We start from the raw sequence: 23634 nt of genomic DNA on the forward strand, positions 1-23634 counted from the left end.
ATCTCATCAAATCAAACTCACTTTCCTCTTTCATGCCCCTTCCCTTCTGCCTACTCCCCCAACACTCATCTGTGCACAAACTTGCACACTTCTGCCTTTGCTTTGACAATTCCCCTTCAGGTTTACCCTGCTTCCCTCTTCTCAGGCTTTTCCAGTCCTGATTTCAAGGCAAGTTGCTTAACCCCTTAGAGCCTGTTTTCCAATCTATAAAATAGGGCTATTAATCCCTCAGGGTGGAATGAGGCTACGATGAAAGAAAGAAGTTGGACACTCTTTGTAAAAGTTTGTGTACATTTTATTTATCTTGGAATCTTAGTTCCCCAACCAGGGATGAAACCTATGCCCCCTGCAGTGGAAGTGCAGAGTCCTAACCACTGGACTGCCAGGGAATTCCCTGTGTATACTTTAATATAAACATCTCTCCCCAGCTATCTCCCCTTCCACATATACACACATCCTATTTACAGAGTGCTGGGGTGGTGGAAGTGTGACGTGGGCCCTGCTGTCTAGCGGTCTGCAGTCACACACAACCGCACAAACTACGAGACTGTATATGATGAAGTGCCAAACTGAGCTTTGGGGAATTCTGAGAAGAGGGATGACATGTCTTTCCCAGGGTCCCTTCAGTTAAATAACGGCAGCTACTTTAATCCTGTTCCCTCTCAGGCCAGTGCTCATCTGCCTATTCCCCCACCGCCTGCTCCTCCAGAGCTCAGATTCTTAGGCACATGTGATACTCAGTTACCTATGACCCTGTGGCCCTCATCATTTTGGTCTTATTCTTGGGCCCGTATCAATACTGTCACGGATGAGAGAGGGAAGATCAGGCCAGATCATGACTAGAGCTCAGGTTTGATTCAAACCCTAGAGGGGGTGCCAGATGGCATGGGAGGACTTCCCTAGCTGAGTTTAAGAGAGTTGGGGAATTGATTCTGAGGAGGCTTCCTAGGTTGTTGCTGGGTACGATGATTAAGCCTAGGCAGAGCAGGATATTTGCCTAGGAGGAGCTCACTGTAAGATCTGGAGTAAGAATGATATTCAAGATGAGCTGGAAGGGAAGGCAGGTGTCTGAGTGACCCAGTCCCCGAGGAGGTGAACCCCAGTTACATCTAAGATTTGGTTGAGTGGACGGGTGCAAATGGTTGTGGCTTATTTAATCAGAAAAACAGCATTTTCTGTGTGCACTTCTGGTCAAGCTGTTACTTCATCCCTCCAAGCCTGACCCCCTTCACCTCCTCAGACCTCGGCTGGAGACCCTTGAGCTAGGAATCAAGACACTGTTCTGTGGTGAGAGCTGCCCCAACTCTTGGTCTCCACCTACTCTGGCCCTCTGCCCTAGGCAGAGAGCAGAAGGAGGTGGCAGAAGCACAAGAAGTGAGCTCCAGATTAGAGGACTGGCCAGAGGGCCTTCGGAGAGTTAAGCCCCGAGAAGAGACGTGTGCACATCCCCAGGAGCAGTCAAGTCCAAGGGGTTCTAGGGCTGAGGGGTGGGAAGGTAGGATCAGCCCTTCGAGGGCGCACGGGGTGGTGAAGCCACTACCAGGGGGCGTTACCGGGGCCGCGGCCCTAGGGGGCGGGGCACGCCAGACACCCGAGGGCTGTTTGTGAGCCCTGACCTATAGTGTAGGGTGGGAAGCGCCCTTCCCCGCAATTCACCCTGTTGGCCCCGCCTCCCAGGCTCCCGCCCCACCCCCCGGCTCCGCCTCCACCCCGCCCCTCCTCCGGCCGCGGCCCCTTCCTCCAGCCGCTGGTGCTGTGGTGCTGTGGGGCCGCGGAGCCGCGCACCAATGTCTCTATGGCCGGGGATCTGAGCGCAAAGGTGAGAGAGGCGTGGAGTGCGGGCGGCGGCGGTGCCCGGACCGGGGGGGCGGGGGCCAGGCCTTCCCACGTCTGTTAAACCCGCCAAGCTAGGCCAGGCCTTCCTCACCACCAAGTCCCCTGGTCCCGAGTAAAGGCTCTAGAGGGGCGCGGGCCAGGCCTCGGGCCGCGCTGGGCGCAGACCCGCCACCGCAGAGTCGGGAACTGGCGTGGGGCGGGGGCCCGCGTGGCGAACAGTGTTCCCTGGGATCTGGGTCACGTCTCCCAGCATCTGGCTGCATCGAAGGAGAGCTTGTCCTCGAGCTGCAGCAGTAGAGACTGAGGTTAGACCTGAGGAGAGGAGAGAACCGCGGACTGTCCGGGATGGAGGAGGGAGGGGGTAGCGGGGGAGGGGCTCTCAGGCCTGGAGGGACCACCATCCTACTGGGCAGAGGGAGATACCACCTACACTAGGCAGGTGGACATCTGGGATGAAGGTCGAGAGCCTGCCCATCCTGCACTGATCCTGTTTGCAGGGTGACTCCCCTCCTCAGTTCCCTCCGCCCTAAGATCTAATAGAGGGAAGGTGGTCAGAGTTCAGGGGGCTGGCCTTGGGAGAGGAACCCAAGCTGTGGAACCGGGGGTGGAGTGTGGGATGTGGACTGGAGACCTTGAAGCCTCGTTGCCACTGGGGGAGGGGGTTGGCAGCTCCGCCCCCCCCTTTAGCCCCATCCTCCCTCCCAACAAGTTAAATGGGGGCTGAGAGCTCCTGCCCAACTCCCATATCTAGAACTGCAGTATACATGGGAGTAGAGGAGGACTAAGTTACACATTCCATTGCATCTTTACTTTGCTAAAACTAGGGGCCTCCTCCTGCCTGGGTTAGGTAGCCCCTCCCTCCCTTACAGAGCAGCCTTGACCCATGCACCCATCCTATTTGAGCGTGCGAGGTCAGAAACTTCCCCCATCACTACACACACACACACACACACACACACTCACAAACACATACTTGGATTCTGGCCTTAGAATTGGGACTTTCGGGAAAGGAGGCAAGGTTCTGCTCTGCATCTCACCCCCAGTGGACACTGGCAGCCTCCAAGCCTGCAGTGAAAACTGGACCCCTGTATGTACATATGCTTGTCTCTGCGTAGATGTAACTGTGTGTTTGAGGACTGTGTGCGTACGCATGTAGTTGATCCTTTTGCAAACATGACGGTGCCTGACCCACTATATCTATGGGTTTGTGTGCATGTCCCTACATGTACATGTGTATGTGCAGGACCCTCCTGTGAATAGGTGTACAATCCTTCATAGGGACATGTGTGGGTTTATAACCCTCCTTGTTAACCCCATAGGCTGGGTGACTTGCTGAACAAATGGGCATGTAAATACAACTTTACATGTAAGTATGTATAAACATGTGGCAGGCCCTTTAGGTGAACATATGTGTGCACAAACCTCCCTGTGAATGTGTGTGTGCATGACTCTCCTGCAAGTACACGTGCTCACAGCCCTCTGATGAATATGTATGTATGTGTGTACCTATGTGCATGCACATCACCCTCCTCTGGACATATGTGACTCGTTTAAACCTGTGTAAGTGTGCCATGCACCACACTCTGACCCGGGGTGTGTTCCTCTTGCCCAATTCTAGAGGCTGATCCCTCCTAGCCATAGGGCTCCCCCACACCCCCGCTTCTGCACTAAGCAGACAGGAGGCCCAAAGGTAAACAGGTGTGCCTCCACAGTGAGAGGTGGGGCATGCGCTGTTTGCCTGGGGCCTCTTGCTGCCCCAGCCCCCACACCAGGGGCCCATGCCCCTTCTGTGAGCCCGGCACTCTCCTCAGTCTACTCATACTCCATTCTCTCTGGGCTCTGCCCACCACAGTGGTGACCTTTACCTCTTGAAAAAACCCTCCAAGTTCCTGTTCTCCCTCTGGCCAGTTCCCAGTCCCTCCTGTCTCTTCGAGGCCACATAGTTAATATTTGACCTGGAAGGAAAGGGAGAGGCCAGTTGCCCCCCTGGCCTTGTCTGATGAGATTGGGTGGGTCAGGTTTTTCTCCACACCTAGCCCAGCCAAGCCTCAGGAACTTCAGAGATCAGGCCTATTACAGGGATCACATCAGACCTGCCACCTATCCCAACCCCACCCCCAGCTGGTTGGCGTGAGGGAGGGTCCTGGTGTGGGAATAGTCTCCAAGATGTGCCAGGAGAGGTAGCCGAGAGCTCAGGGATCCTATCGTTCACCTTTTACATGTTGCTTATGTCTCAATTAAGTGACCTTGCACACTAGAGACTCCTGTACAGGTATTACAACTGTACAGTGGCGGGGGGTGGAGAGCAGAGGGAGGCAGATACACCCCGAGGTGCCTGTGAGTGCCTGTTTGCAGGTAGGGGCACGTGTGGATGCTTAGCCAGAGGGTATAGTACAGACTCGCATGGGCAGGGCAGAGATGTGCACCCCCTTGTAGAGGAATGCCGAGGAGGAGAAGTATCTAATTAAAGACAAATTCCAAAGGGAGCTTTCAGGTCAGGGAAAAGAAAAAACAAAGGGAAAACAGAACAAAATAAACAAAGGCCCATTAAGCATCTCTGCCCAGGCCTTCCTGCATAAGGCACCCCCGCAGGTGGCAGGGGCAGCTGCTGCCTGAGTTGGGTCTCCCTGTTGGGAAAAGGCACTCTCCCTAGGAACCCGAGCTCCACCAAGATGGAGGCCTAGCCAAGCTTCTGACTCGGTCAGAGGAGGGCTATTACCTTGGGTTTGGGTTGAAGGGAGTCTAGGGTCTTGAAAGTGGACAAGTTCCACCCAACGTCCTGCATCAGAACACCGAGGGGGACAGAATGGCTGAATCCATCCTCTTGTGGGAGTTTCGTAGATGCTGGGCCTCCTCCCTTTGGTACCACCTGAAGTCTGAGGGTAATGCTATCTACTTTCCACAGATGAAAGGGCTTTTTTTCCTGTTTTTTTTCTTCAGAAAACAGACCTCAGAGAACCAGGACCAGTCCTGCTGTTGGGGCAGGGTGACCCCATCAGTGACCTACAACCCCTCTGTGACCCCACAACTCCCTCTCACCATGGCATTTGTATTTGATGCCGACAGGCAGCATGTAATCCATTTCTCCTCTTGACCTCTTACCTGGGATTCCATGGCCACACAACCCTGTGATTCCATGTCTCCCCAATTCCAGGACCCCCCCTGGCCCCATGACTCCTGACCTTCTAAGTCACCTCCCTGGACCTTAACCCCTGTGACTCTTCTTCCCATCATCCCCTTAACTCTGGCCCTGGCTCCCCTTGGGGGTCTTGTTGGTCTGGGCCTCCCCAGGAAGATGTGGGGGAGGCTCTGGCCCCTCCTCCTGAGCTTCCTCACAGCAACTGCAGTCCCTGGACCTTCGCTGCGGAGACCATCCAGAGAACTAGATGCCACCCCGCGGATGACCATCCCCTACGAAGGTTAGACATCCCCAACCTCGAAAGGCAGCAGGAGCCAGGGCTGGGCGTGGGGAGGCAGCCCCAGAGCTGGGCTTATAGCTTCCCCTCTCCCCAGAGCTCTCCGGGACCCAGCACTTCAAGGGCCGAGCCCAGAACTACTCAACGCTGCTGTTGGAGGAGGCCTCAGCAAGGCTGCTGGTGGGAGCCCGAGGCGCCCTGTTCTCTCTCAATGCCCACAACATAGGAGACGGGACTCACAAAGAGGTCAGCCCCTGGAATTTGAACCACCAGAGGGTCTCCAGCTTCATCCAGCTCCTTGGGACCTCAACTTCCTGGAAACCCTGTCAGCCTTCCATAGCCTCCTGGTCAGACAGCACTGCCCTTCCTGGCCCAGGTCTCCCTTACCTCCAATACTCTTCCTGAAACTTACCCCCACGCTGGGATCCTATCACCTTGTCCCACAGGTAGTGGGGAAAGGCAAAGGCATTGGGTTCAATGCATCAGCCAATTCCCTTTACTGCCCCCTCCAGATTCACTGGGAGGCCTCCCCAGAGATGCAAAGCAAATGTCATCAAAAAGGGAAAAACAACCAGGTATGTGGTTTGCCCTCTCCCCAGCTCCTTTCCTCTTTCTTTTCAGTGGGGGATGTCAGGGTTGGTGGGGACACAGATGGAGAGGTACGGATCAGCCAGTCTGTTGCAGCAACCACAATAAGCACTGTAAGTGCCACTGGAGTGGCAGGCCCTGGGAGCAGTATTTTTAATCCAAACATCTGGTGACCTACTAGCTTGGTCTGAGACAGCATCTTAATCTCCTCTGGGCTCCCCAATAATAATCATGATAACAATAAGTAATCTCTAGTAACTGCTGACTTAGCTATTATCTCATTTAATTCTAAAATAACCCTATGAAATAGTATTATCCTCCATTTTACAGATGAGAAAAATGAGGCTTTGGTCAAGGAATAGCTCAAGTACCCAGTTTTCCGTGGAAGGTGTATTAGTGAAGTGTCAGCCCTTTCTGGCTAAAGAACAGGGTGTCTGCAGGGGTCCTGTGTCTGGCTATGTAACAGATCCATCTGGAGAGCTTTTTACACAGTGGGGTTTTTTTTTGTTTGGTTTGGTTTTTTTTTTTTTTTGGTTTTTTTTCTTGGCCATGACCAGGGATCAAACCCACGCCCTCTGTAGTAGAAGCACAGTCTTAACCACTGGACCACCAGGGAGATCCCTGGAGAGCTTTTTAAAAATACACATTCCCAAGGCCCACTGGCCTGGGGATTCTGATTCAGTGGGTCTGTGGTGGTGCTGAGGCAGCTGCATTTAAAGAGGCGTCTCCAGGAGATTCCATCAAAGGCTGCCTCTTAGTATAACATGGGTAGAAAATGGGGCTGGTGAGGCAGATGGAGCCCAGTTTATGGAGAGCTGTAAACACCCAGCTCGGGGTTTGGATTTTATTCTAGGACAATGGGCACCCTCACCATATGACACTTTAGAGAGTCTCAAACTTTAATGTGCAGTGAATCACCTGGGTGTATTACAAATGCAGATGCTAACACAGTAGGTCTGGGGAAGGGCCTGAGATTCTGCAATTCTAACAAGCTCCCAGATGAAGCTGACACTGCTGGTCCCGAACCACACTTTGCCTTTAGAACATTTCCCAAAGCATGTTCTGAGGAGCATTAATTTTCAAAAGAGATGTTTAATAGTTAGATGAGTTTGGGAAATGCTGTGTGCTCAATCCCACAATGCACAGCAATACCCTTAAGGCTTTGAGGAGTCCTCAGTAAAGGTAGGTTTTACCTGTGGTTTCCTACTTATTTGACCACAGAATTCCCCTTCCCAGCTCCATTTTTTTAATGTAAACATCTTGGGGAAACACTATTATAAGAATATTTATTTGGTCCCAGGCACTAGGTGGCTTAAAATAGAGTGAGTCTGGAGGCACGAAAGGCAGTGAGGAGGCTGGGGGCATCATATGGGTCAGAGGAGGGAGGCCTGAGCAGGCTTGTGGAGAGGAGGGATGGATGCCAAAGTACTGCACCTGGTGAGGGAGTGGGATGAGACAAAGAGGCCTGCATGGACTCAAACCCTGGGTAATAGGCAGGAGGAGAAATCATTAACAAGGCAAAGAAGTCAAGAGGGTGGCAGCTTAGGGCATTTGATGGGCAGAGGAGGCCAGGGTAGCTGCAGTAGGGTGAATTAGGCCACAGGAAGGGGTAGGGCCCTATCATGTAGGGCCAGGAGCATATGGGACCCTATGTTCAGGACTCTGGTGAGTCACTGAAGGGTTTTTAAATACAGCAGTGACATGATCTGGTTTACATTTTTTAAATATGCCTTGGAAAGTGGGTTGCAAGACGGTGCTGACTGGTAGAATCTCTCTGGAAGGAAAATCCAGACAATGGTAACAGCAGTCTCCTTTGAAGGCAACGAGGATAAAAAGGAGACTGTTTACAACATATCCCTTTCTACCTTTTGAATTTTACACTGTGTGCATGTATTCCTCATTCACTGAATAAATAAATGGTTTCTGTAAAGAGTGGCAGAGAGCTGGGAGAGCTGCCAGGTGGTCGCATAGCTGCCCAGGGAAGAGGTGATGGTGGTAATTTGGACTAGGGTGGTGGTAGTGGAGGGGGAGTAGACCAAGTCATGAAACATGTAGGACAAAGACTTAATCACAGAGAGAGACTGAGTGTGAGGGTGAGGGAATGGGAAGCAGCAAAGATGACGCCTGGTTTCTGGACTGAGTGATGGGATGGACTGATGAAGTGGGAAAGACTGGATGAACAGTTTTAAGAGGGAGGATGCAGGTGAGGGAGGGGAGGGGATGAGCTTGGTTTCTGACAGCATGAGTGTGATGTGTCTGTGGGATATCAGGTGGAGCAATGGCTAGAACCTGGGGGTAGATTTGGTAGTGCCACCCCGAAGCAGGTGTGGGAGCTCCATGACTGGGGGACAGTGCTGAGGAGATGTAAGAGAGAAGCATCTTAGGGTGGTGAGAGCCCTTGGAGCCCCCGAACTGGGGGGTGCAGGGGACTATAGAAGATGCAGGAGAAGCCAGCCAAGTGTGTCAGGCAATCTAAGAGATAGCCAAGGGAAAAGGGGTCATGCCCCTGGGAGACCAAAGGACAGTGAGTTCCAGGGAATAGTCTGTGTTCTGGGCAGTGAGAAAGCCCACCAGGCTCTTGGAAAGAACTATTTGTCCTGTGGGTGGGGGCAAGAGCCAGACCACAAAGCTGGCCTAATGGAAGCAGTCTCTAAGGAAGCCCAGGGCTCACAGCCCTCCCCCACCTATCCCACAGACCGAGTGCTTCAACCACGTGCGTTTCCTGCAGCGCCTCAATGCCACTCACCTCTATGCGTGCGGGACTCACGCCTTCCAGCCTCTCTGTGCAGCCATTGTGAGTATTCCTGTCCCTGCCCTGATTGCTGGTCCCTGACCCTGGACTGGTCTGATCTTCGGCAACAACCCTGGCCTATCCTCAGGATCAATGACCTCTGGCCCTTCCTTCATTCCCCCAGGATGCTGAGGCCTTCACCTTGCCAACCAGCTTTGAGGAGGGGAAGGAGAAGTGTCCTTATGACCCAGCCCGTGGCTTCACAGGCCTCATCATTGGTAAGCATGCCCTCCTCCCCACATCGGCCCCTCATCCACAAGCATGCTGTTTGCGGACACGGATCTCATTGCTAGGACTTGCCACCCATGTGTTATGTGTCTTGTTTTGTGTGACATGTCTTATGGCTGGCATGTCCCTGCCTCAGATGGAGGCCTCTACACAGCTACTCGGTATGAATTCAGGAGCATCCCTGACATCCGCCGGAGCCGCCACCCGCACTCCCTGAGGACTGAGGAGGCACCAATGCACTGGCTCAATGGTTAGGAGGACGAGGCACAGGATGATGGGGGGCAGGGGACTATTTCTTCATCTTTACTCCCTTGGGCAGTTGACCATCCCATCCCCATATCCCCAGGTGATCGTGTCTATTCCTGTGTGTTGTTGAGTGAGGGCGGTTGGGGGAGATCCCAGCCTAACTCAGAAGCCACCTGAACTGCCTGACCCACAGATGCTGAGTTTGTGTTCTCTGTCCTGGTGCGGGAGAGCAAGGCCAGTGCAGCAGGTGACGACGACAAGGTTTACTACTTCTTCACAGAGCGTGCTGCTGAGGAGGGCTCTGGAAGCTTTGCTCAGAGCCGCAGCAGCCACCGTGTGGCCCGTGTGGCCCGTGTGTGCAAGGTGAGGAGGACTGAGGGAAGGGCCAGGGTGTAGAGGCTGAACCTCTGATCCTGGCCCCTGACCCCATGCCCCTACCTCCCCAGGGAGACCTGGGAGGGAAGAAGATCCTGCAGAAGAAGTGGACCTCCTTCTTAAAGGCGCGTCTCATCTGCCACATTCCACAGTATGAGACACTACGTGGTGTCTGCAGTCTGGAAGCTGACACCTCGGCCCGCACGCACTTCTATGCGGCCTTCACGCTGACCACACAGTGGTCAGTGCAGGGACAGTGGGGAGGCAAGGAACGGGGACGGCATAGGGGCTGGAGCAGAGTTCAGTGAAGATGAGATAGGATCCACTGGGGGGAGGCTGGCTGCAGACAGAGAACTTCAGGCACGTCCAGTGGCCTGCTCACCCTCAGGAGAGGCCCTGTGGGCCTGGAGCAGGGATTGGTCAGGGTAACAGTGGGCTCCAGGCCATGCAAGTGGGCAGGCTCCATTCAGTGTGACTCAGCCCCCTCCCCTATGTCCCATCTCTAGGAAGACCCTGGAGGCCTCAGCCATCTGCCGCTATGACCTGGCCGAGGTGCAGGCTGTCTTCGCAGGCCCCTACATGGAATACCAGGATGGTGTCCGACGCTGGGGCCGCTACGAGGGAGGGGTGCCGGAGCCCCGGCCTGGCTCGGTGAGTGCCCAGGCCTGGGGTCAGTGCTGAGCAGACGGGACCCCTGAGAGGGGCAGGAGGTCTAGCCTTGTGGGGAGGACGGGCAGGTGGCAGAGTCCTGAGGTTCACCACCCCGTCCCCCACCACAGTGCATTACAGATTCATTGCGCAGCCGAGGCTACAACTCATCCCAGGACTTGCCATCTCTGGTCCTGGACTTTGTGAAGTTACACCCACTGATGGCTCGGCCCGTGGTACCCACACGCGGACGGCCCCTGCTGCTCAAGCGCAGTGTGCGCTACACACACCTCACGGGGACACCTGTCACCACGCCAGCTGGACCCACCTATGACTTGCTCTTTCTGGGCACAGGTGCTTCTGACCCCTGGCCTGAGCCCTTTGGTGACTGCTGGCCTGAGTCCTTGATCCCTGTTGACCTCTAGCCCCCTGGATGACCCCTGATCACAAAACCCTGATGACCACTGATGTTGATTCTTCAATAAACACTACTGGTCCCCAATGACCACTAGCTCTTGGTGATTGCTGACTCCTGTCACCAACCACAGTGACATTTGACCCTAGTCACTAATGCTTCTAAATCCAATACTTCTTGTCATGACTAGCTTGGAGTTCCCAATGTCCAGAGGGCCCACTGCTACTGGCCGAATCCTTGTCCCTGACCTCATGACTCCAAGCTGCTCCCATTAGGCTATTGCAGGGGGCTGAGAGTAGATTCCACTGTTGGAGTCTGACCTTCTGTCATTCCCATACCAGCTGATGGCTGGATCCACAAGGCAGTGGTCCTGGGCTCTGGGATGCACATTATTGAAGAGACACAGGTGTTCAAGGAACCCCAGTCTGTGGAGAACCTGGTCATCTCTCCGACACAGGTAGCCCCTGACTTGTGACCCTCAATATTCTGGCCTTGCCAGAATAAGTGGAGGGAGTGGGGAGGCTGGGCAGTGGCTGTGTGTGTGTGTCTGTAAGTGGGAGTGGGGTGTTGCCAACCAGCTGTCCTCTCTGGCTCCTAGCATAGCCTCTACGTGGGGGCCCCTAGTGGAGTCATCCAGCTATCACTGTCCAGCTGCTCCCGCTACCGCTCCTGCTACGACTGCATCCTGGCCCGGGACCCCTACTGTGGCTGGGACCCCGGCACCCATACCTGCGTGGTGACCACAACCGGAGCCAACAGGTCCCAGGGTAGCAGGTGGGAGGCCATAGAGGTGTGTGAGGGTCCCCTTTGCCCAGGGGATCGGGCCTGAGGGGTGGAGGAGGGCCTGCCAGCTGCAGGGAGTTGGGACCAGTTGTTGGTAACAGCTTTACTGACCCTTCCACTGGGGAAACTGAAGCCCAGTTCTCCTTGTTCATAAATCCCAATCTTCTATCTCCAGGACAGCACTGATACAAGACATAGAGAGAGGAAACCGAGGTTGTGAGGGCAACAGGGACACAGGTAAGTGACGTCACAGATGTGTGTGCATCTGGCTGCATAGCCTGTCCTCTTTACCATTTGATGCCACTTGTATGTGCATGTATGATTCTGAATGGCTGTGTCTGTGCTTTCAGCAAGAATGACCCAGCACAGAGTAAGTACTCGACAAATATTTGTTGCAAAAAAAAATTGTAAATAAGGAAACAGGTTCAAGATGTGAAGTTTTTTGTCACTTCTGGAGCTTACAGCCAAGTATATGCACAGGCAATCAAATGATCACACAACCAATTAATTACAATTATTTTCTTTGGTTTTTGTTACAAAAGGAATAATTACAACTATGACAAGGGCTTGCCCCAAGGAAGATCAGATGACCAAGCTGATAACTGAAGCAAGAGCAATAATCATAATAATAATCATAGCTAATATGTACTGAGTACTTACCATGCGCCAAGCACTGATCAAACACTTACATGAACAATTTCATTTATTCTCAGAGCATTCCTATGAGAAAGGTGCCATTATTACCATCTCCGTGAGGGGCAATCTCTGGGGCACAGAGAGAATAAGTAAACTACCCAAAGTTAAATCAGCTATTAAGCAGTAGGGTCTGAATTTGAACCTGGCCCTAAGCAGGCTGCCTGGAGTTTGTGCTTTTGATCACTGTTATGCTCTCTCCCCCAAGTTAACCGGGCAAATAGAGGGCATGGGGAGGGGGATGACACCCAAGTAGAGGGAAGAGCAGGCAGAGCAAGCTTGGTGTTTGAACAACAAGAGAAGAGGCTGGGGAAATGGGCGGGACTGTGTTGAGGCAGCGGAGTGGCATGATCAGCATAGTGTTTTTAAAAGGTCACCCCACTGCTGCATGCAGAATGGATTAGATGGGGGCCAGCAGTTGGGGAAGGAGAGACGTGAACAGGTCTAAGATAGATTCTGGAAGCAGAATCTTAGTGAGGGTTAGATAGAAAGAAGAGGGGGAGAGACAGCCAAGGGAAACTCAGGTTTCTGGGAAATGGCTGGTAGCACCATACATGGTGATGACAATTCGAGAAAAATACCTGGTGTAGGCTGGGAGGGAGACTTTGGCCTTAGTTCCTGTGACATGTCCAAGAGATGCCCAGCATGTGGAAGATATTCAAATCTGATGCTCAGAAGAAGAGAACTCTTTGTTGGAGGTAGAGATGAGGAATCATTGGCAGATGTCAGGAATTGAAACCACTGAGAAGGGCCAACGTGAACCTTATGTGGGAGCATGAGCACAGAGAGCTTAGTCAGTTGTCACCGTAATTCCAGATTCTGTGCTTGGTGCTGGGGACCTAACAGTGGACCACCTGGCTTGCCATCTCCAATGCCTTCCCAGGACAGGCAGGCAATGACCACTTCTCCTGTCCCCCGCTCCCTCCAGGGCCACCACCACCACTGAAGACCCGTTCTGTGCTCCGGGGTGATGATGTCCTACTGCCCTGTGACCAGCCATCCAACCTGGCCCGGGCCTTGTGGATGGTCAATGGGAGCATGGGCCTGAGTGATGGGCAGGATGGCTACCGCGTGGGTGTGGATGGGCTGCTGGTAACAGACACACAGCCTGAGCACAGTGGCAACTACGGCTGCTATGCTGAAGAGAATGGCCTCCGCACCCTGCTGGCCTCCTACAGCCTCACAGTGCGGCCAGCCACTCCTGCCCCTGCTCCACAGGCCCCTGCAATGCCTGGGGCACAACTGGCGCCTGATATGCGGCTGCTCTATGTGTTAGCCATTGCTACACTTGGTGGCCTCTGCCTTATCCTGGCTTCCTCCCTCTTCTACGTTGCCTGTCTTCGGAGAGGTGGACGAGGACACCGACAGAAATACTCACTGGGTCGGGCCGGCCGGGCAGGGGGCTCTGCTGTGCAGCTGCAGACAGTGTCAGGCCAGTGTTCCGGAGAGGAAGATGGTGATGATGGGGAGGGGGCTGGGGGCCTGGAGGGTGGCTGCCTCCAGATCATCCCCGGGGAGGGGGCCCCAGCCCCGCCACCCCCGCCACCCCCACCACCACCGGCTGAGCTGACCAACGGGCTGGTGGCACTGCCCAGCCGGCTGCGCAGGATGAATGGCAATAGCTACGTGCTCCTGAGGCAGAGCAACAATGGAGTGCCGGCAGGGCCCTGCTCCTTCACAGAGGAGCTCAGCCGCATCCTGGAGAAGAGGAAGCACACACAGCTTGTGGAGCACCTGGATGAGAGCTCTGTCTGAGCCCAGCCTCCCAGGACAAATGCTCTTCCAAACCAGCCTGTCTGCCCCAGGCTGGGCCGCTGCCTCCCCAGCACAGACACCCTACCTTCATCCCTACAACTCCAGGCCCTTCTCCCAACTTTTTGATGTCCCTGTAGGGCTGGCCAGAGTCAGGCCCAGCCAAAGCCCCCTTCTCAGTCTCCATGGACCCATCTGTGAGCAGCCCAGGCCAACCGGTGCTCCTCAGAGGTAGGTGCTCCCTCAGGCTCTGCAGACCCAGAGCCAGCTCCTGTTCCCTTTTAACCTAAGCACTTGGGAGGAGAGGATGCCATCCTCCTGCCCCATTCATCTGCTCAAACCCTTCTTTCTCCCAGGCAGGGCTCTGCAGGTCCAGATGGCCTCAATGTCACCACCCTCTGCATGGCCCTATGTGCTGGATGGTCCTGAAAACAGACAAGACCTCTGCCAGCCACCAGAACCACCTGAGCCCTGTGTACATTCACGTGTGCACATGGAAGAATGTCTATCAGCTGGGCTGCAGGGCCCCCACGCCCACCTCCTGGTGCATTCTTGTTTCATCCCTTCTGGACTTTGGGTACCCTCCCAATTTGCCACATCCCATCCTACCTAGTCCTCTCCTGTAGTCCCAGCCCCGTGTGATGACCTCTTTGGCAAGAGCTTGGGAACAGGCCAGCCTGGGGAGGTAAGACTACTGCATCATTCACTCTTCTTCCTTAATGTGCAGCCCTTGTAAGTCAGCCTCCTTACCCCCTTAGTCACTCTCAAGAGTGACAGAGACAGTTCCAGGCATGGTGTTCCTCATGAACATGTGCTTACATTTCCACTCACGTGCACCTTCTGAGCCTCCCCTTGCTGCGCTGGACCTGTGTCTGTTGGGTTTGATCCATGAACATTTCAGAGGGAGAGCTCTCTCCCATTTAGCTGTCCTCACAGACACTTCCTTAGGATGGGTGACCAACACTGCACTCAATGAGCCAGCCTCCCTTTTGTGGACCAAACATTTGCTACCCCTAGACCAGAGCAGGGGGAGAAGAGATCTGATGTCTCACCTGGCACATGAAGCCCGTTCTTGGAACTATGCAAAGGATAAGAGGCTGGGAGTTTGGATGCTTGGCTCCCACCCCTGTCCTACCTCACCGGGGCACTTTCAGGGTCCAGGGGCCTCTGAAGTCTCCAGGTCCATATGGGACAATCAAAACCTGACTGAGCTCCCCCATTCCCCTTGGGTGAGGGTGACTGTTATTTTTGTAGCTGAGAACGTGGAGTCCCACGGGATTTTTACTGCCCTTCACCCAGCCTCTCCCCCCTCTACCCCACAATGAATGTATTTATTGTAAACCGGCTACCATTCTTTAGAAATGCCCCCGCTCACGACCCAGGGAGGCGGGAGAGGCATGTGACAGGGTGGGGAGGCTGGGTTCAGTTCCTCCCCCCACTGTTGGTTAATAAATACCCTCCTTCCCCACAGCTATGAGTGGTCTGCTTGGTCTAGACTGGTCTTCTCCTGACCACCAGGGGACAGGCTTCTGAGCCTATGGTAAAGGTGCTGCAGGGTTGGCTTTGCTTCCCATAAAGCTATTTGCAGAGGAAATTGGGCTCCTCAGCTTCCATCCTGACTGTCCTGGGCAGGTACAGTCCTTTTTTAAAGGCTCTCACTATTTATTGATCATGGTGATAAGGGGATGACAAACAAAATTACGACAGTTCAAGAATTCATACAACAGTTTCTAGGTTTTTACCTCCTGGCTCTTTTTCTCACCATCTCCCCCCATCCCTCACCTCATTTTTAGCTAAGCCTAGAAGATGCTGCCTATTTATCAGCTGGCCTGAGAATCACTCTCTCCAAGGGTCAAGCCTAGATTAATCACGTGGCCTTTGATACTACACCATCCTGAAGAGTTATTATTCATTTTGCTTCTGGTTTTAAGATAAAAAAATGGCATTATAGTTTAAATATGTGCATATTTTGAAGTAGACTTCAAGTGTGACCTTGACAAGTTTATTAACTTCAGTTTTCTAATCTGCACACAAACATTCACAGATATAAAGGACCTAGCCCAATGCCATGCTCACAGCAGGGTACAAGGTACTAGCTCTCTCTTGGTCAATGGCTGCAAAAACAGGACATAAGGGATTCTTCAGAAGCCAGCCTTAAATCCTCTCACTGTGATTTGAGATCTGGATTTAAGAAATGAAGATCCAGTAAAATCTGAAGACTCTCGGCTTTCCGAGATGTCAGCTGGATCAGAATTAGGAGACTCACAGTCTCTGCCCCTCACAGGGTACATCAAAAAGAAACAGGCAGCTCTTCTTTATCCCAAGCAAAAGCTTTGGCATCAGCTTCCCCTTTGGTGGGCTCCATCTGCCTCCTGTGAACCAAACCAGAAGGAAGAACCACCTCTACTGGGGCTCTACTGGGGTCAGAGTCCAAACCCTGGGGCTGGAGTAGGTGGAGCAACTCTTCATTGTGTTAGCCGCTAGGCTGGGGCAGGATCCTGGACCTCTCTCGAGGGCGCAGCCCGCCCAGCGTTGTCGGTTTGTTGGTGAAGGGATGCCACTGGCCCTGGATGCTAGGGCTGTCCGTGTGGAAGGGCTTGCGGATGCGGATCACGTCCAAGCCCGACTGGTCCGCCAGCTTCTGCACCAGCGTGGCGATCTCCTCGACCGACTTGCAGTGGATGCTCTCCTCGCGCACAGACCCGTTAACTGGCCGAACGGAGGTGGGGATAAAAGGAAGCGGGTCAGGGGTCACACGAGTGGCAGGAAGCGCGCCGAGCCCCACGACGCCTCCCTCCAGCCCTCGTCCGGCCCCACTTACGGTATTCGGCCACTACTCTGGGCACGCAGCACGGCCGCGGGTTCACGTATATTACGACCCCGGGGTTCCTGCGGGCGAAGTCGGTCACCTCTCGTTCCACGAACTCCCTGAGGGACCGGAGAAGGGTGAGCAAGGTGACTCCTGACCCGGGGCAACCTCGGCATGGAGTCGCACGTCCGCGCCCTTCCCCGGCTCACCTGGCGCCGCGGGACGAGGGCGCGTCACGGCTGAGGCTAAAACTGAGACGCTGCAGCTGCTGCACGTAGCGACCCAGCCCGTTGTGCAGGACACTGGTCAGGAAGCGGCTCGCGCTCCCGCGCGCCGTCATGGCCGCAGCTCCGAAGCCGTCGAGCCCGGCCTCTCAGTGTGGGGGCGGGATTAACCCGAGGCTTCCGCTTCCTGGAACACTGGCGCCGCGGCAGTTTTGTTTCCGAGGTCGTGGCTAGTGGCGCGAGTGACCCATGTTGCAGGCAACAGGGGCAAGAGGAAAGTGGTGACTCGGGGCCGGGGTCAGGAGCGGCGGAGCTCCTAGCAGTGGAGCCGAGAAAACCACGCGGCGGAGGCGCGGCGGGCGTCCCTCTGAGCGCGGAGCTCGGCGGGAGCGAAGGAGTGGCGCTCAGGTTGCCTGGTGTCCCCTTGAGGGAAGGAGCGGCGGAGCGGTCCTCTAGCAGGGGGCTCAGAGGAGAGGGACTACGGAAGGGACGCAGGCGGCCGCAGAGATGAGGACGACGAGGAGGGGCAGTGGAGGGGCGGTAGTGGCGAGGAGATGATCGAGAAAAACCGCATCGGCGAGGGGCGGCGCGGAGGGGAGGCGGCGGGGGCAGCAGCTGTGGAGGACTTCAGAGGTAGGGAACCGGCCAAAGGGACACGGACGTGAAAGGGCCGTGTCCTCTGGCATAGATGTGAAGTGGCAATGTAGAGGGGCTGAAGAGGATTCAGAGGGAGAAGAGAGCTGCGTGCAGGATCCCTAGGGTCTGACCTAGTAGTGAAGGCACCCGAACCGGGCACCTAAGGCATTTCAAGCAGTGACTTCCCCCGTTTGACTAGGAATGTGGGTCCTCCTCCGAAGTGGGTACCCCCTCCGTATCCTGCTGCCACTACGTGGGCCGTGGATGGGGTGGAGGGGCCTGCCACGAAGCTTGGCCGTGGGCCCTCCTCGCAGACGGTACAGGAAGGAGGCTCTCGCCGCCTTGGAGGTACCAGTGTTGCCTGTAACAGCAACTGAAATCCGGCAATATTTGCGGGCCCATGGGATCCCCTTCCAGGATGGGCACAGCTGCGTGCGGGCACCTAGTCCCTTTGTGGGTGCCTCGAAGCTCAAGGACGAGACTGGTGCTGCCACTTCCTTCAGCCTCTTCATTGACAAGACCACAGGCCGCTTTCTCTGCATGACCAGCCTAGCTGAGGGGAGCTGGGAAGACTTCCAGGCCAGCGTGGAGGGGCGAGGGGATGGGGCCAGAGAAGGGGTCCTGCTTAGTGAGGCCCCAGAAGCTGAGGACAGTGAGGAGGTCCAGAGGATCTGGGACCGAGCCGTACCTCTCTGGGAGCTGCCTGAACCAAAAGAGGCCCAGCTGGCTCGCGTGATGTTTGGCCTCACCAAAGTGACAGATGACACACTCAAGCGTTTCAGTGTGCGCTACCTGCGGCCTGCTCACAGCCTTGTCTTTCCTTGGTTCTCCCCTGGAGGATTGGGATTACGAGGCCTGAAGCTACTAGGGGCCAAAGGCCAGGGTGACAGAGTGCACTATATGGAGACCACCATCCCCCAGCCTGGTGCCTTCCACAACCTGTTTGGGTTACCCGTGATCAGTCGTCGAGATGTTGAGGTGGTGCTGACGAGTCGTGAGCTGGACAGCCTGGCCTTGAGCCAGTCCACAGGGCTGCCCACCCTTGCCCTACCCCGAGGAACAGCCTGCTTACCCCCTGTCTTGCTTCCTTACCTCGAACAGTTTCGACGCATTGTGCTCTGGCTGGGGGATGACCTTCGGTCCTGGGAAGCTGCCAAGCTGTTCGCCCGAAAACTGAACCCCAAACGATGCTCCTTGGTGCGGCCTGGGGACCAGCAGCCCTCTCCCCTGGAGGCTCTGAACCAAGGCTTAAATCTTTCTCGTATTCTGCGTACTGCCCTGCCTGCCTGGCACAAGTCTATCGTGTCTTTCCGGCAGCTTCGGGAGGAGGTGCTAGGAGAACTGTCAAATGTGGAGCAGGCAGCTGGCGTTCGCTGGAGCCGCTTCCCTGACCTCAATCGTCTCTTGAAGGGACATCGGAAGGGCGAGCTGACAGTCTTCACAGGTGACCCTTTGGGAAATCACTGCTTGGGCGGGTTTGGGGGCAGAGGGTCAGATGACTGAAGCATGTGGGTTTGGGCTACAGTAAATGTTGAAGAGGCGCCTTCCCCTCCCAACTTTGAAGCTCCTTGCCTGTCTTGGTTTCAACGGTAGGGCTTTACTCCTCACCCGGGTCTGTGTTCAACCCCCCATGCAGGGCCGACAGGCAGTGGAAAGACGACATTCATCAGTGAATATGCCCTGGACTTGTGTACCCAGGGAGTGAACACGCTATGGGGTAGCTTTGAGATCAGCAACGTGAGACTAGCCCGGGTCATGCTGACACAGTTCGCTGTGGGGCGACTGGAAGAGCAACTGGACAAATATGACGAGTGGGCCGACCGCTTTGAAGACCTGCCCCTCTATTTCATGACTTTTCATGGGCAACAGAGCATCAGGTGAGATTCCTAGGTGTGGAGCTTTCAAAGAATAGGAGGGTGGGAGAACAGACTCCCAACAGAGTTTTCTGGCTGCCATGGTCTGGAGATTACTTGTAACTGACTCTTGAATTCATTGTCTCTGCCTCTTCCCAGGACTGTGATAGACACGATGCAACATGCAGTCTACGTGTATGACATTTGTCATGTGGTTATCGACAATCTGCAATTCATGATGGGTCATGAGCAGCTGTCCACAGACAGGTGACATCCTCCTCTTGTCTAGCTGTAACCCACTTAGACACACATCTTCTCAGGGAGCTGGCCTCTGGGCAGACACACTGTACTCTTGTTTTCTGACATATGTGCAGGAGCATACCATCCCATATGTATTTCTGTCTTTGTAGAGGTGTGGGGTGTGGTAGTGGGAAGTATGGACAGGGACTTAAGTGTGAGTCCTTAGGTAGAGGGAAGTAGAGTGAGGTTGTGGTGGTTTGTGGGGAGATGTTAACGAATCAGGAGTATGTGTCTGTTCTTGTCCTTCTGTGTCTGGTAACCTCTTTGTTGGGTAGGATTGCAGCTCAAGACTATATCATCGGGGCTTTTCGGAAGTTTGCCACAGACAGTAGCTGCCATGTGACACTGGTCATTCACCCCCGGAAGGAAGATGATGATAAAGAACTACAGACAGCATCCATTTTTGGCTCAGCCAAAGTAAGTGGGCTTTAGAGGAGCTCAAGCTATGGAAAGTAGAGGGGGCAGGTGTGACCAGGGACAGCCCTCATTCGGCCTTAAATCATCTTGACTGTCCATCTGGAACAGGCAGGAGGCAGCTTGCCTCTGGGGCCATGACATGAGGAACACATGTGCTGGAATACAAGGCTGATAATGGTGGGTCCTTTGCCCTGCTTGCCTTCCAGGAACTCACATATTCTATGGGGAAAAGAGGGAGACAGTGAGGGACTTCCCTGGCGGTCCGGTGGTTAAGACTCCGTGCTTCCAATGCAGGGGGCGCGGGTTCGATCCCTGGTTGGGGAACTTAGATCCGATACGCCACGTGGCGCATCCAAAAAAAAAAACAGGGAAAAAAGGAGACAGTGATTACAACTCAGTATGATAAGCGCTACGATAGGCAGCACAGGTGTTGGGAGAAAAGAGAAAAGGCATCTGAGTCAGCCTGGGGGGAGACTTCCTAGAAGATGTGTCAACAGAGGTTGGGTTGGGTTTTGTCCAACAACAGGTGTTAAATAAGCAAATAAGTGAGAGGGCCTTCTGGGCAGCGGGACCAGCCAGATCCTGGAGCTTCCAGTGGTACACTGAGTGCCTATTACACGCCAAGCCTGGGCTGGGCACGGGGAATACAGGGCAAGGAACACAAACTATGTGCCACAATGGAACAGACATGGAACTGGGGGAGAGAATAACAGAAATGGAAAGATGGTAGTGCCTTTTTTATTTACAGGGATCAAGAATGGTCTCTCTGATGAAGTGTAACATTTAAACCAGGACCTAAATGATAAGGAACTCGGGTTGAGTGAGCTGTGGAGCCAGAAATGTTAGCAGCAGAGGGAACAGCATGTACACAATCTGGGACAGCAACAGGGTTGTCAGGGAACTAAAAGGCTCAAGTGGCCCCAGCATTCTGGTCAGTAGTTCAAAGAGCTTTGGTGATGGGGGAAGTACTTTTCCCTTCCCCCATTCTTGCTATTCCTCCCTGCACCCTCAACCTTCCTTTGTGGTTCTCTCATACGTCTTCTCACTACTCCTTCCTCCTTTTGCCCCTTATCCCCCAGGCAAGCCAGGAAGCAGACAATGTTCTGATCCTGCAGGACAGGAGGCTGGTAACTGGGCCAGGGAAACGGTATCTACAGGTGTCCAAGAACCGCTTTGATGGAGACGTAGGTGTCTTCCCACTTGAATTCAACAAGAGCTCTCTCACCTTCTCCATACCACCAAAGAGCAAGGCCCGGCTCAAGAAGATCAAGGATGACAATGGGCTAGTGGCCAAAAAGCCCTCTTCTGGCAAAAAGGGGGCTGTGCCCCAGATCTCTGAGACTCACTCTGACCAGGCCCCCAACCCCAACAAGCCAGACCTCTCCAAGCCTTCAAGGTGAAGGCATTGCAGAGCTGGATGCTGAAATGAGCCTACCAGGACAGGCTGGGGTAGAGACTCTTAGTCCTCTGCTAGGGCTGCCTCTGTCCTGTAGTTGTGACCTATGGGCCCTTCTCAATCTGAGGGGCCTAGCCTAGGGCAGGGTTTCATTGCAAGAGAATTCAATTTAGCAAATATTTGAGAACCTGCTGTGTGCCAGGTTTTGTTCTGCATCCTGCGAATATAGCACTGACAAGACAGATGAGGTCCCTGCTTCCACAGAACCTGTAATGTGGTAGAAGAGACAAGATAAGCAATGAACAAATACATACAAAACATAGTTTTAGATAGTGAAAAATGCTCTAGAGGAAAAAATACAGTAATGTGATAATGCTTACAGGCTAGTTTAGATTAAGATCTGAAAAGGTGTCTCTGAGCAGAGGACATTTGAGCTGGGGCCTCTGAAGAACTAGGATTGAGCCATGTGAACATCTGGAGAAAGGAGTCCAGGCAGAGGGAAAAGTAAATACAGAGGCCCTGAGGTGGGAATGAGCAAGTTGAGGTAAAAGCAGTGGGGAAGCTGGAAAGGGGATAGGGGACTTCTTGCCAAAACTCCAGCCCAGGCTTTCAGAGCCAAGGGGCGACATGGTGGATACCAATCTCCTCTGCTCCCCACTCTGGAGCCTGCCCTGAGGTAGTGCTTACTACCATTGGATCTAGGTGCTCAGCCCTTATAATACCAGGGACAGCCACAAAGGTGGAAGCCTGGAAGAGAGCCATGGAAGGGAGCTGTTAGCCCAGGGTGCCTGCCACCTAGACACTCATTCCATGGTATGCTGCCTTGGACTGCTGGAGTGGCTGCAATCATGACGTTGTAGAGCCTTTTCCAGTTTTACTGAAAAAAGTTTCCATTGCCTTTGTTTCTGTGCTTTTTCTTATTTGACCACTGGGTGTCACCCCAGTCTTTAACTGGATTTTCCTCTCACTTTGAATTGGGAGCAGATAGGTCTCCTCCCCCACCCTGTCTGAGCTGCGCACTCCCAAGAAAGCAGGGGTATTAAAGGGTCTTCATGCATGCACACCCTTACATCTCTTTGTGGCCTAGGGAAGACAGGATGGTGCTTCTTTATCTGTCTTCCCTGAGGATCTCCATGTGATCCCTGGCAGAGGTGCGGATCACTGGGCCCCATGCCTAAGGCTTTGCCTGACCAGCTGTACCTCTGTGACATGAGCCACTCACTGACCTCTCTTCGTGGACCCAAGCTCAGCATATTCTTATCTGGCCACCCCCCACCCACCCCATACATTTCCCTCCTCTTGTACCCTCTCAGCTTTTCTCTTATGTTAGTGTGTGTCAGAACTGGGGCTCTTGTTTAAAAATGCAGAACCTATTTTTTTAACATCTTTATTGGAGTATAATTGCTTTACAATGGTGTGTTAATTTCTGCTGTACGACAGAGTGAATCAGCTATATGTATACATATATCCCCATATCTCCTCCTTCTTGCATTTCCCTCCCACCCTCCCTATCGCACCCCTCTACGTGGTCACAAAGCACCGAGCTGATCTCCCTGTGCTATGCGGCTGCTTCCCACTAGCTAGCTATTTTACATTTGGTAGTGTATATGTGTCCATGCCACTCTCACTTTGTCCCAGCTTCCCCTTCCCCTTCCCCTTCCCTGTGTCCTCAGGTCCATTCTCTACATCTGCATCTTTATTCCTGTCCTGCCCCTAGGTTCTTCAGAACCTTTTTTTTTTTTTTTTTTAGATTCCATATATATGTGTTAGCGTACGGTATTTGTTTTTCTCTTTCTGACTTACTTCACTCTGTATGACAGTCTGTAGGTCCATCCACCTCACTACAAATAACTCAATTTCATTTCTTTTTATGGCTGAAGGACTCCTCATTTTTAAGAAACCCTGCCGGAGATTGTAAGATAACTTACCCAGAGACCTGTCAGAAATATTGCTAAGGGACTTACCTGGTGGTCCAGTGGCTAAGGCTCTGGTGCTTCCAATGCAGGGGGCCCGGGTTCAATCCCTGGTGAGGGAACTAGATCCCACATGCTGCAATTAAAAAATAAAGGTCCCACCTGCTGCAACTAAGACCCCGTGCAGCCAAATATATAAATATTTTAAAAAAGAAAGAAAGCTTCTAATGAAAAAAAATTTTTTAAAGAAATATTGCTAAATGGTGACACTTTCCCATCTCACTTCCTCTGATATCCTAAAGTCTGTTTCCCTTT

The 23634-nt window shown here is 53.6% G+C and overlaps 3 protein-coding genes across 4 annotated transcripts; 2 read left to right on the plus strand and 1 right to left on the minus strand.

Annotated features, from left to right (window-relative positions):
• The first annotated feature begins 1700 nt into the window (after nt 1-1700).
• Nucleotides 1701-14101, plus strand: SEMA4G (semaphorin 4G). Of its 2 annotated transcripts, none has more exons than XM_082674362.1 (15): nt 1701-1819; nt 4777-5255; nt 5350-5498; nt 5765-5827; nt 8536-8634; nt 8756-8849; nt 8996-9109; nt 9299-9468; nt 9552-9721; nt 9987-10131; nt 10260-10482; nt 10885-11000; nt 11142-11317; nt 11502-11563; nt 12948-14101. In XM_082674362.1, exons 2-15 carry the CDS (start codon nt 5132-5134, stop codon nt 13772-13774), a joined length of 2532 nt encoding a protein of 843 aa, XP_082530488.1. In that variant the 5' UTR covers nt 1701-1819; nt 4777-5131; the 3' UTR covers nt 13775-14101. The 2 variants fall into 2 exon arrangements, with proteins under 2 accessions (XP_082530488.1, XP_082530489.1); XM_082674363.1 differs by having other exon boundaries at nt 11142-11302.
• Nucleotides 14102-15454: 1353 nt separating this feature from the next.
• MRPL43 (mitochondrial ribosomal protein L43) lies at nt 15455-16960 on the minus strand. Its single transcript, XM_082674364.1, has 3 exons — nt 16790-16960; nt 16593-16699; nt 15455-16480 (listed from the first exon to the last, which is right to left on the minus strand). The coding sequence occupies exons 1-3, from the start codon at nt 16918-16920 to the stop codon at nt 16245-16247; spliced, it is 474 nt and encodes a 157-aa protein (XP_082530490.1). The 5' UTR covers nt 16921-16960; the 3' UTR covers nt 15455-16244.
• A 338-nt stretch (nt 16961-17298) lies between these two features.
• Nucleotides 17299-22285, plus strand: TWNK (twinkle mtDNA helicase). Its single transcript, XM_082673712.1, has 5 exons — nt 17299-18884; nt 19077-19317; nt 19453-19560; nt 19869-20010; nt 21090-22285. The coding sequence occupies exons 1-5, from the start codon at nt 17642-17644 to the stop codon at nt 21408-21410; spliced, it is 2055 nt and encodes a 684-aa protein (XP_082529838.1). The 5' UTR covers nt 17299-17641; the 3' UTR covers nt 21411-22285.
• The last annotated feature ends 1349 nt before the right edge of the window (nt 22286-23634 follow it).

The sequence above is a fragment of the Grampus griseus genome (genome assembly GCF_964374135.1).
Source record: "Grampus griseus genome assembly, chromosome: 16".
NCBI classification, from domain to species: domain Eukaryota; kingdom Metazoa; phylum Chordata; class Mammalia; order Artiodactyla; family Delphinidae; genus Grampus; species Grampus griseus.

Coding starts and splice junctions, on each gene's coding strand:
- SEMA4G (XM_082674362.1), top strand. CDS start 5,132: ATGTGGGGGAGGCTCTGGCCCCTCCTCCTGAGCTTCCTCACAGCAACT. Junction 9,722..9,986: donor TTCACGCTGACCACACAGTG/GTCAGTGCAGGG, acceptor TCCCATCTCTAG/GAAGACCCTGGAGGCCTCAG. Junction 10,483..10,884: donor CTTGCTCTTTCTGGGCACAG/GTGCTTCTGACC, acceptor TTCCCATACCAG/CTGATGGCTGGATCCACAAG.
- MRPL43 (XM_082674364.1), bottom strand. CDS start 16,920: ATGACGGCGCGCGGGAGCGCGAGCCGCTTCCTGACCAGTGTCCTGCAC. Junction 16,700..16,789: donor CCCTCGTCCCGCGGCGCCAG/GTGAGCCGGGGA, acceptor CCGGTCCCTCAG/GGAGTTCGTGGAACGAGAGG. Junction 16,481..16,592: donor CAGAGTAGTGGCCGAATACC/GTAAGTGGGGCC, acceptor CCGTTCGGCCAG/TTAACGGGTCTGTGCGCGAG.
- TWNK (XM_082673712.1), top strand. CDS start 17,642: ATGTGGGTCCTCCTCCGAAGTGGGTACCCCCTCCGTATCCTGCTGCCA. Junction 18,885..19,076: donor CGAGCTGACAGTCTTCACAG/GTGACCCTTTGG, acceptor CCCCCCATGCAG/GGCCGACAGGCAGTGGAAAG. Junction 20,011..21,089: donor CCATTTTTGGCTCAGCCAAA/GTAAGTGGGCTT, acceptor CTTATCCCCCAG/GCAAGCCAGGAAGCAGACAA.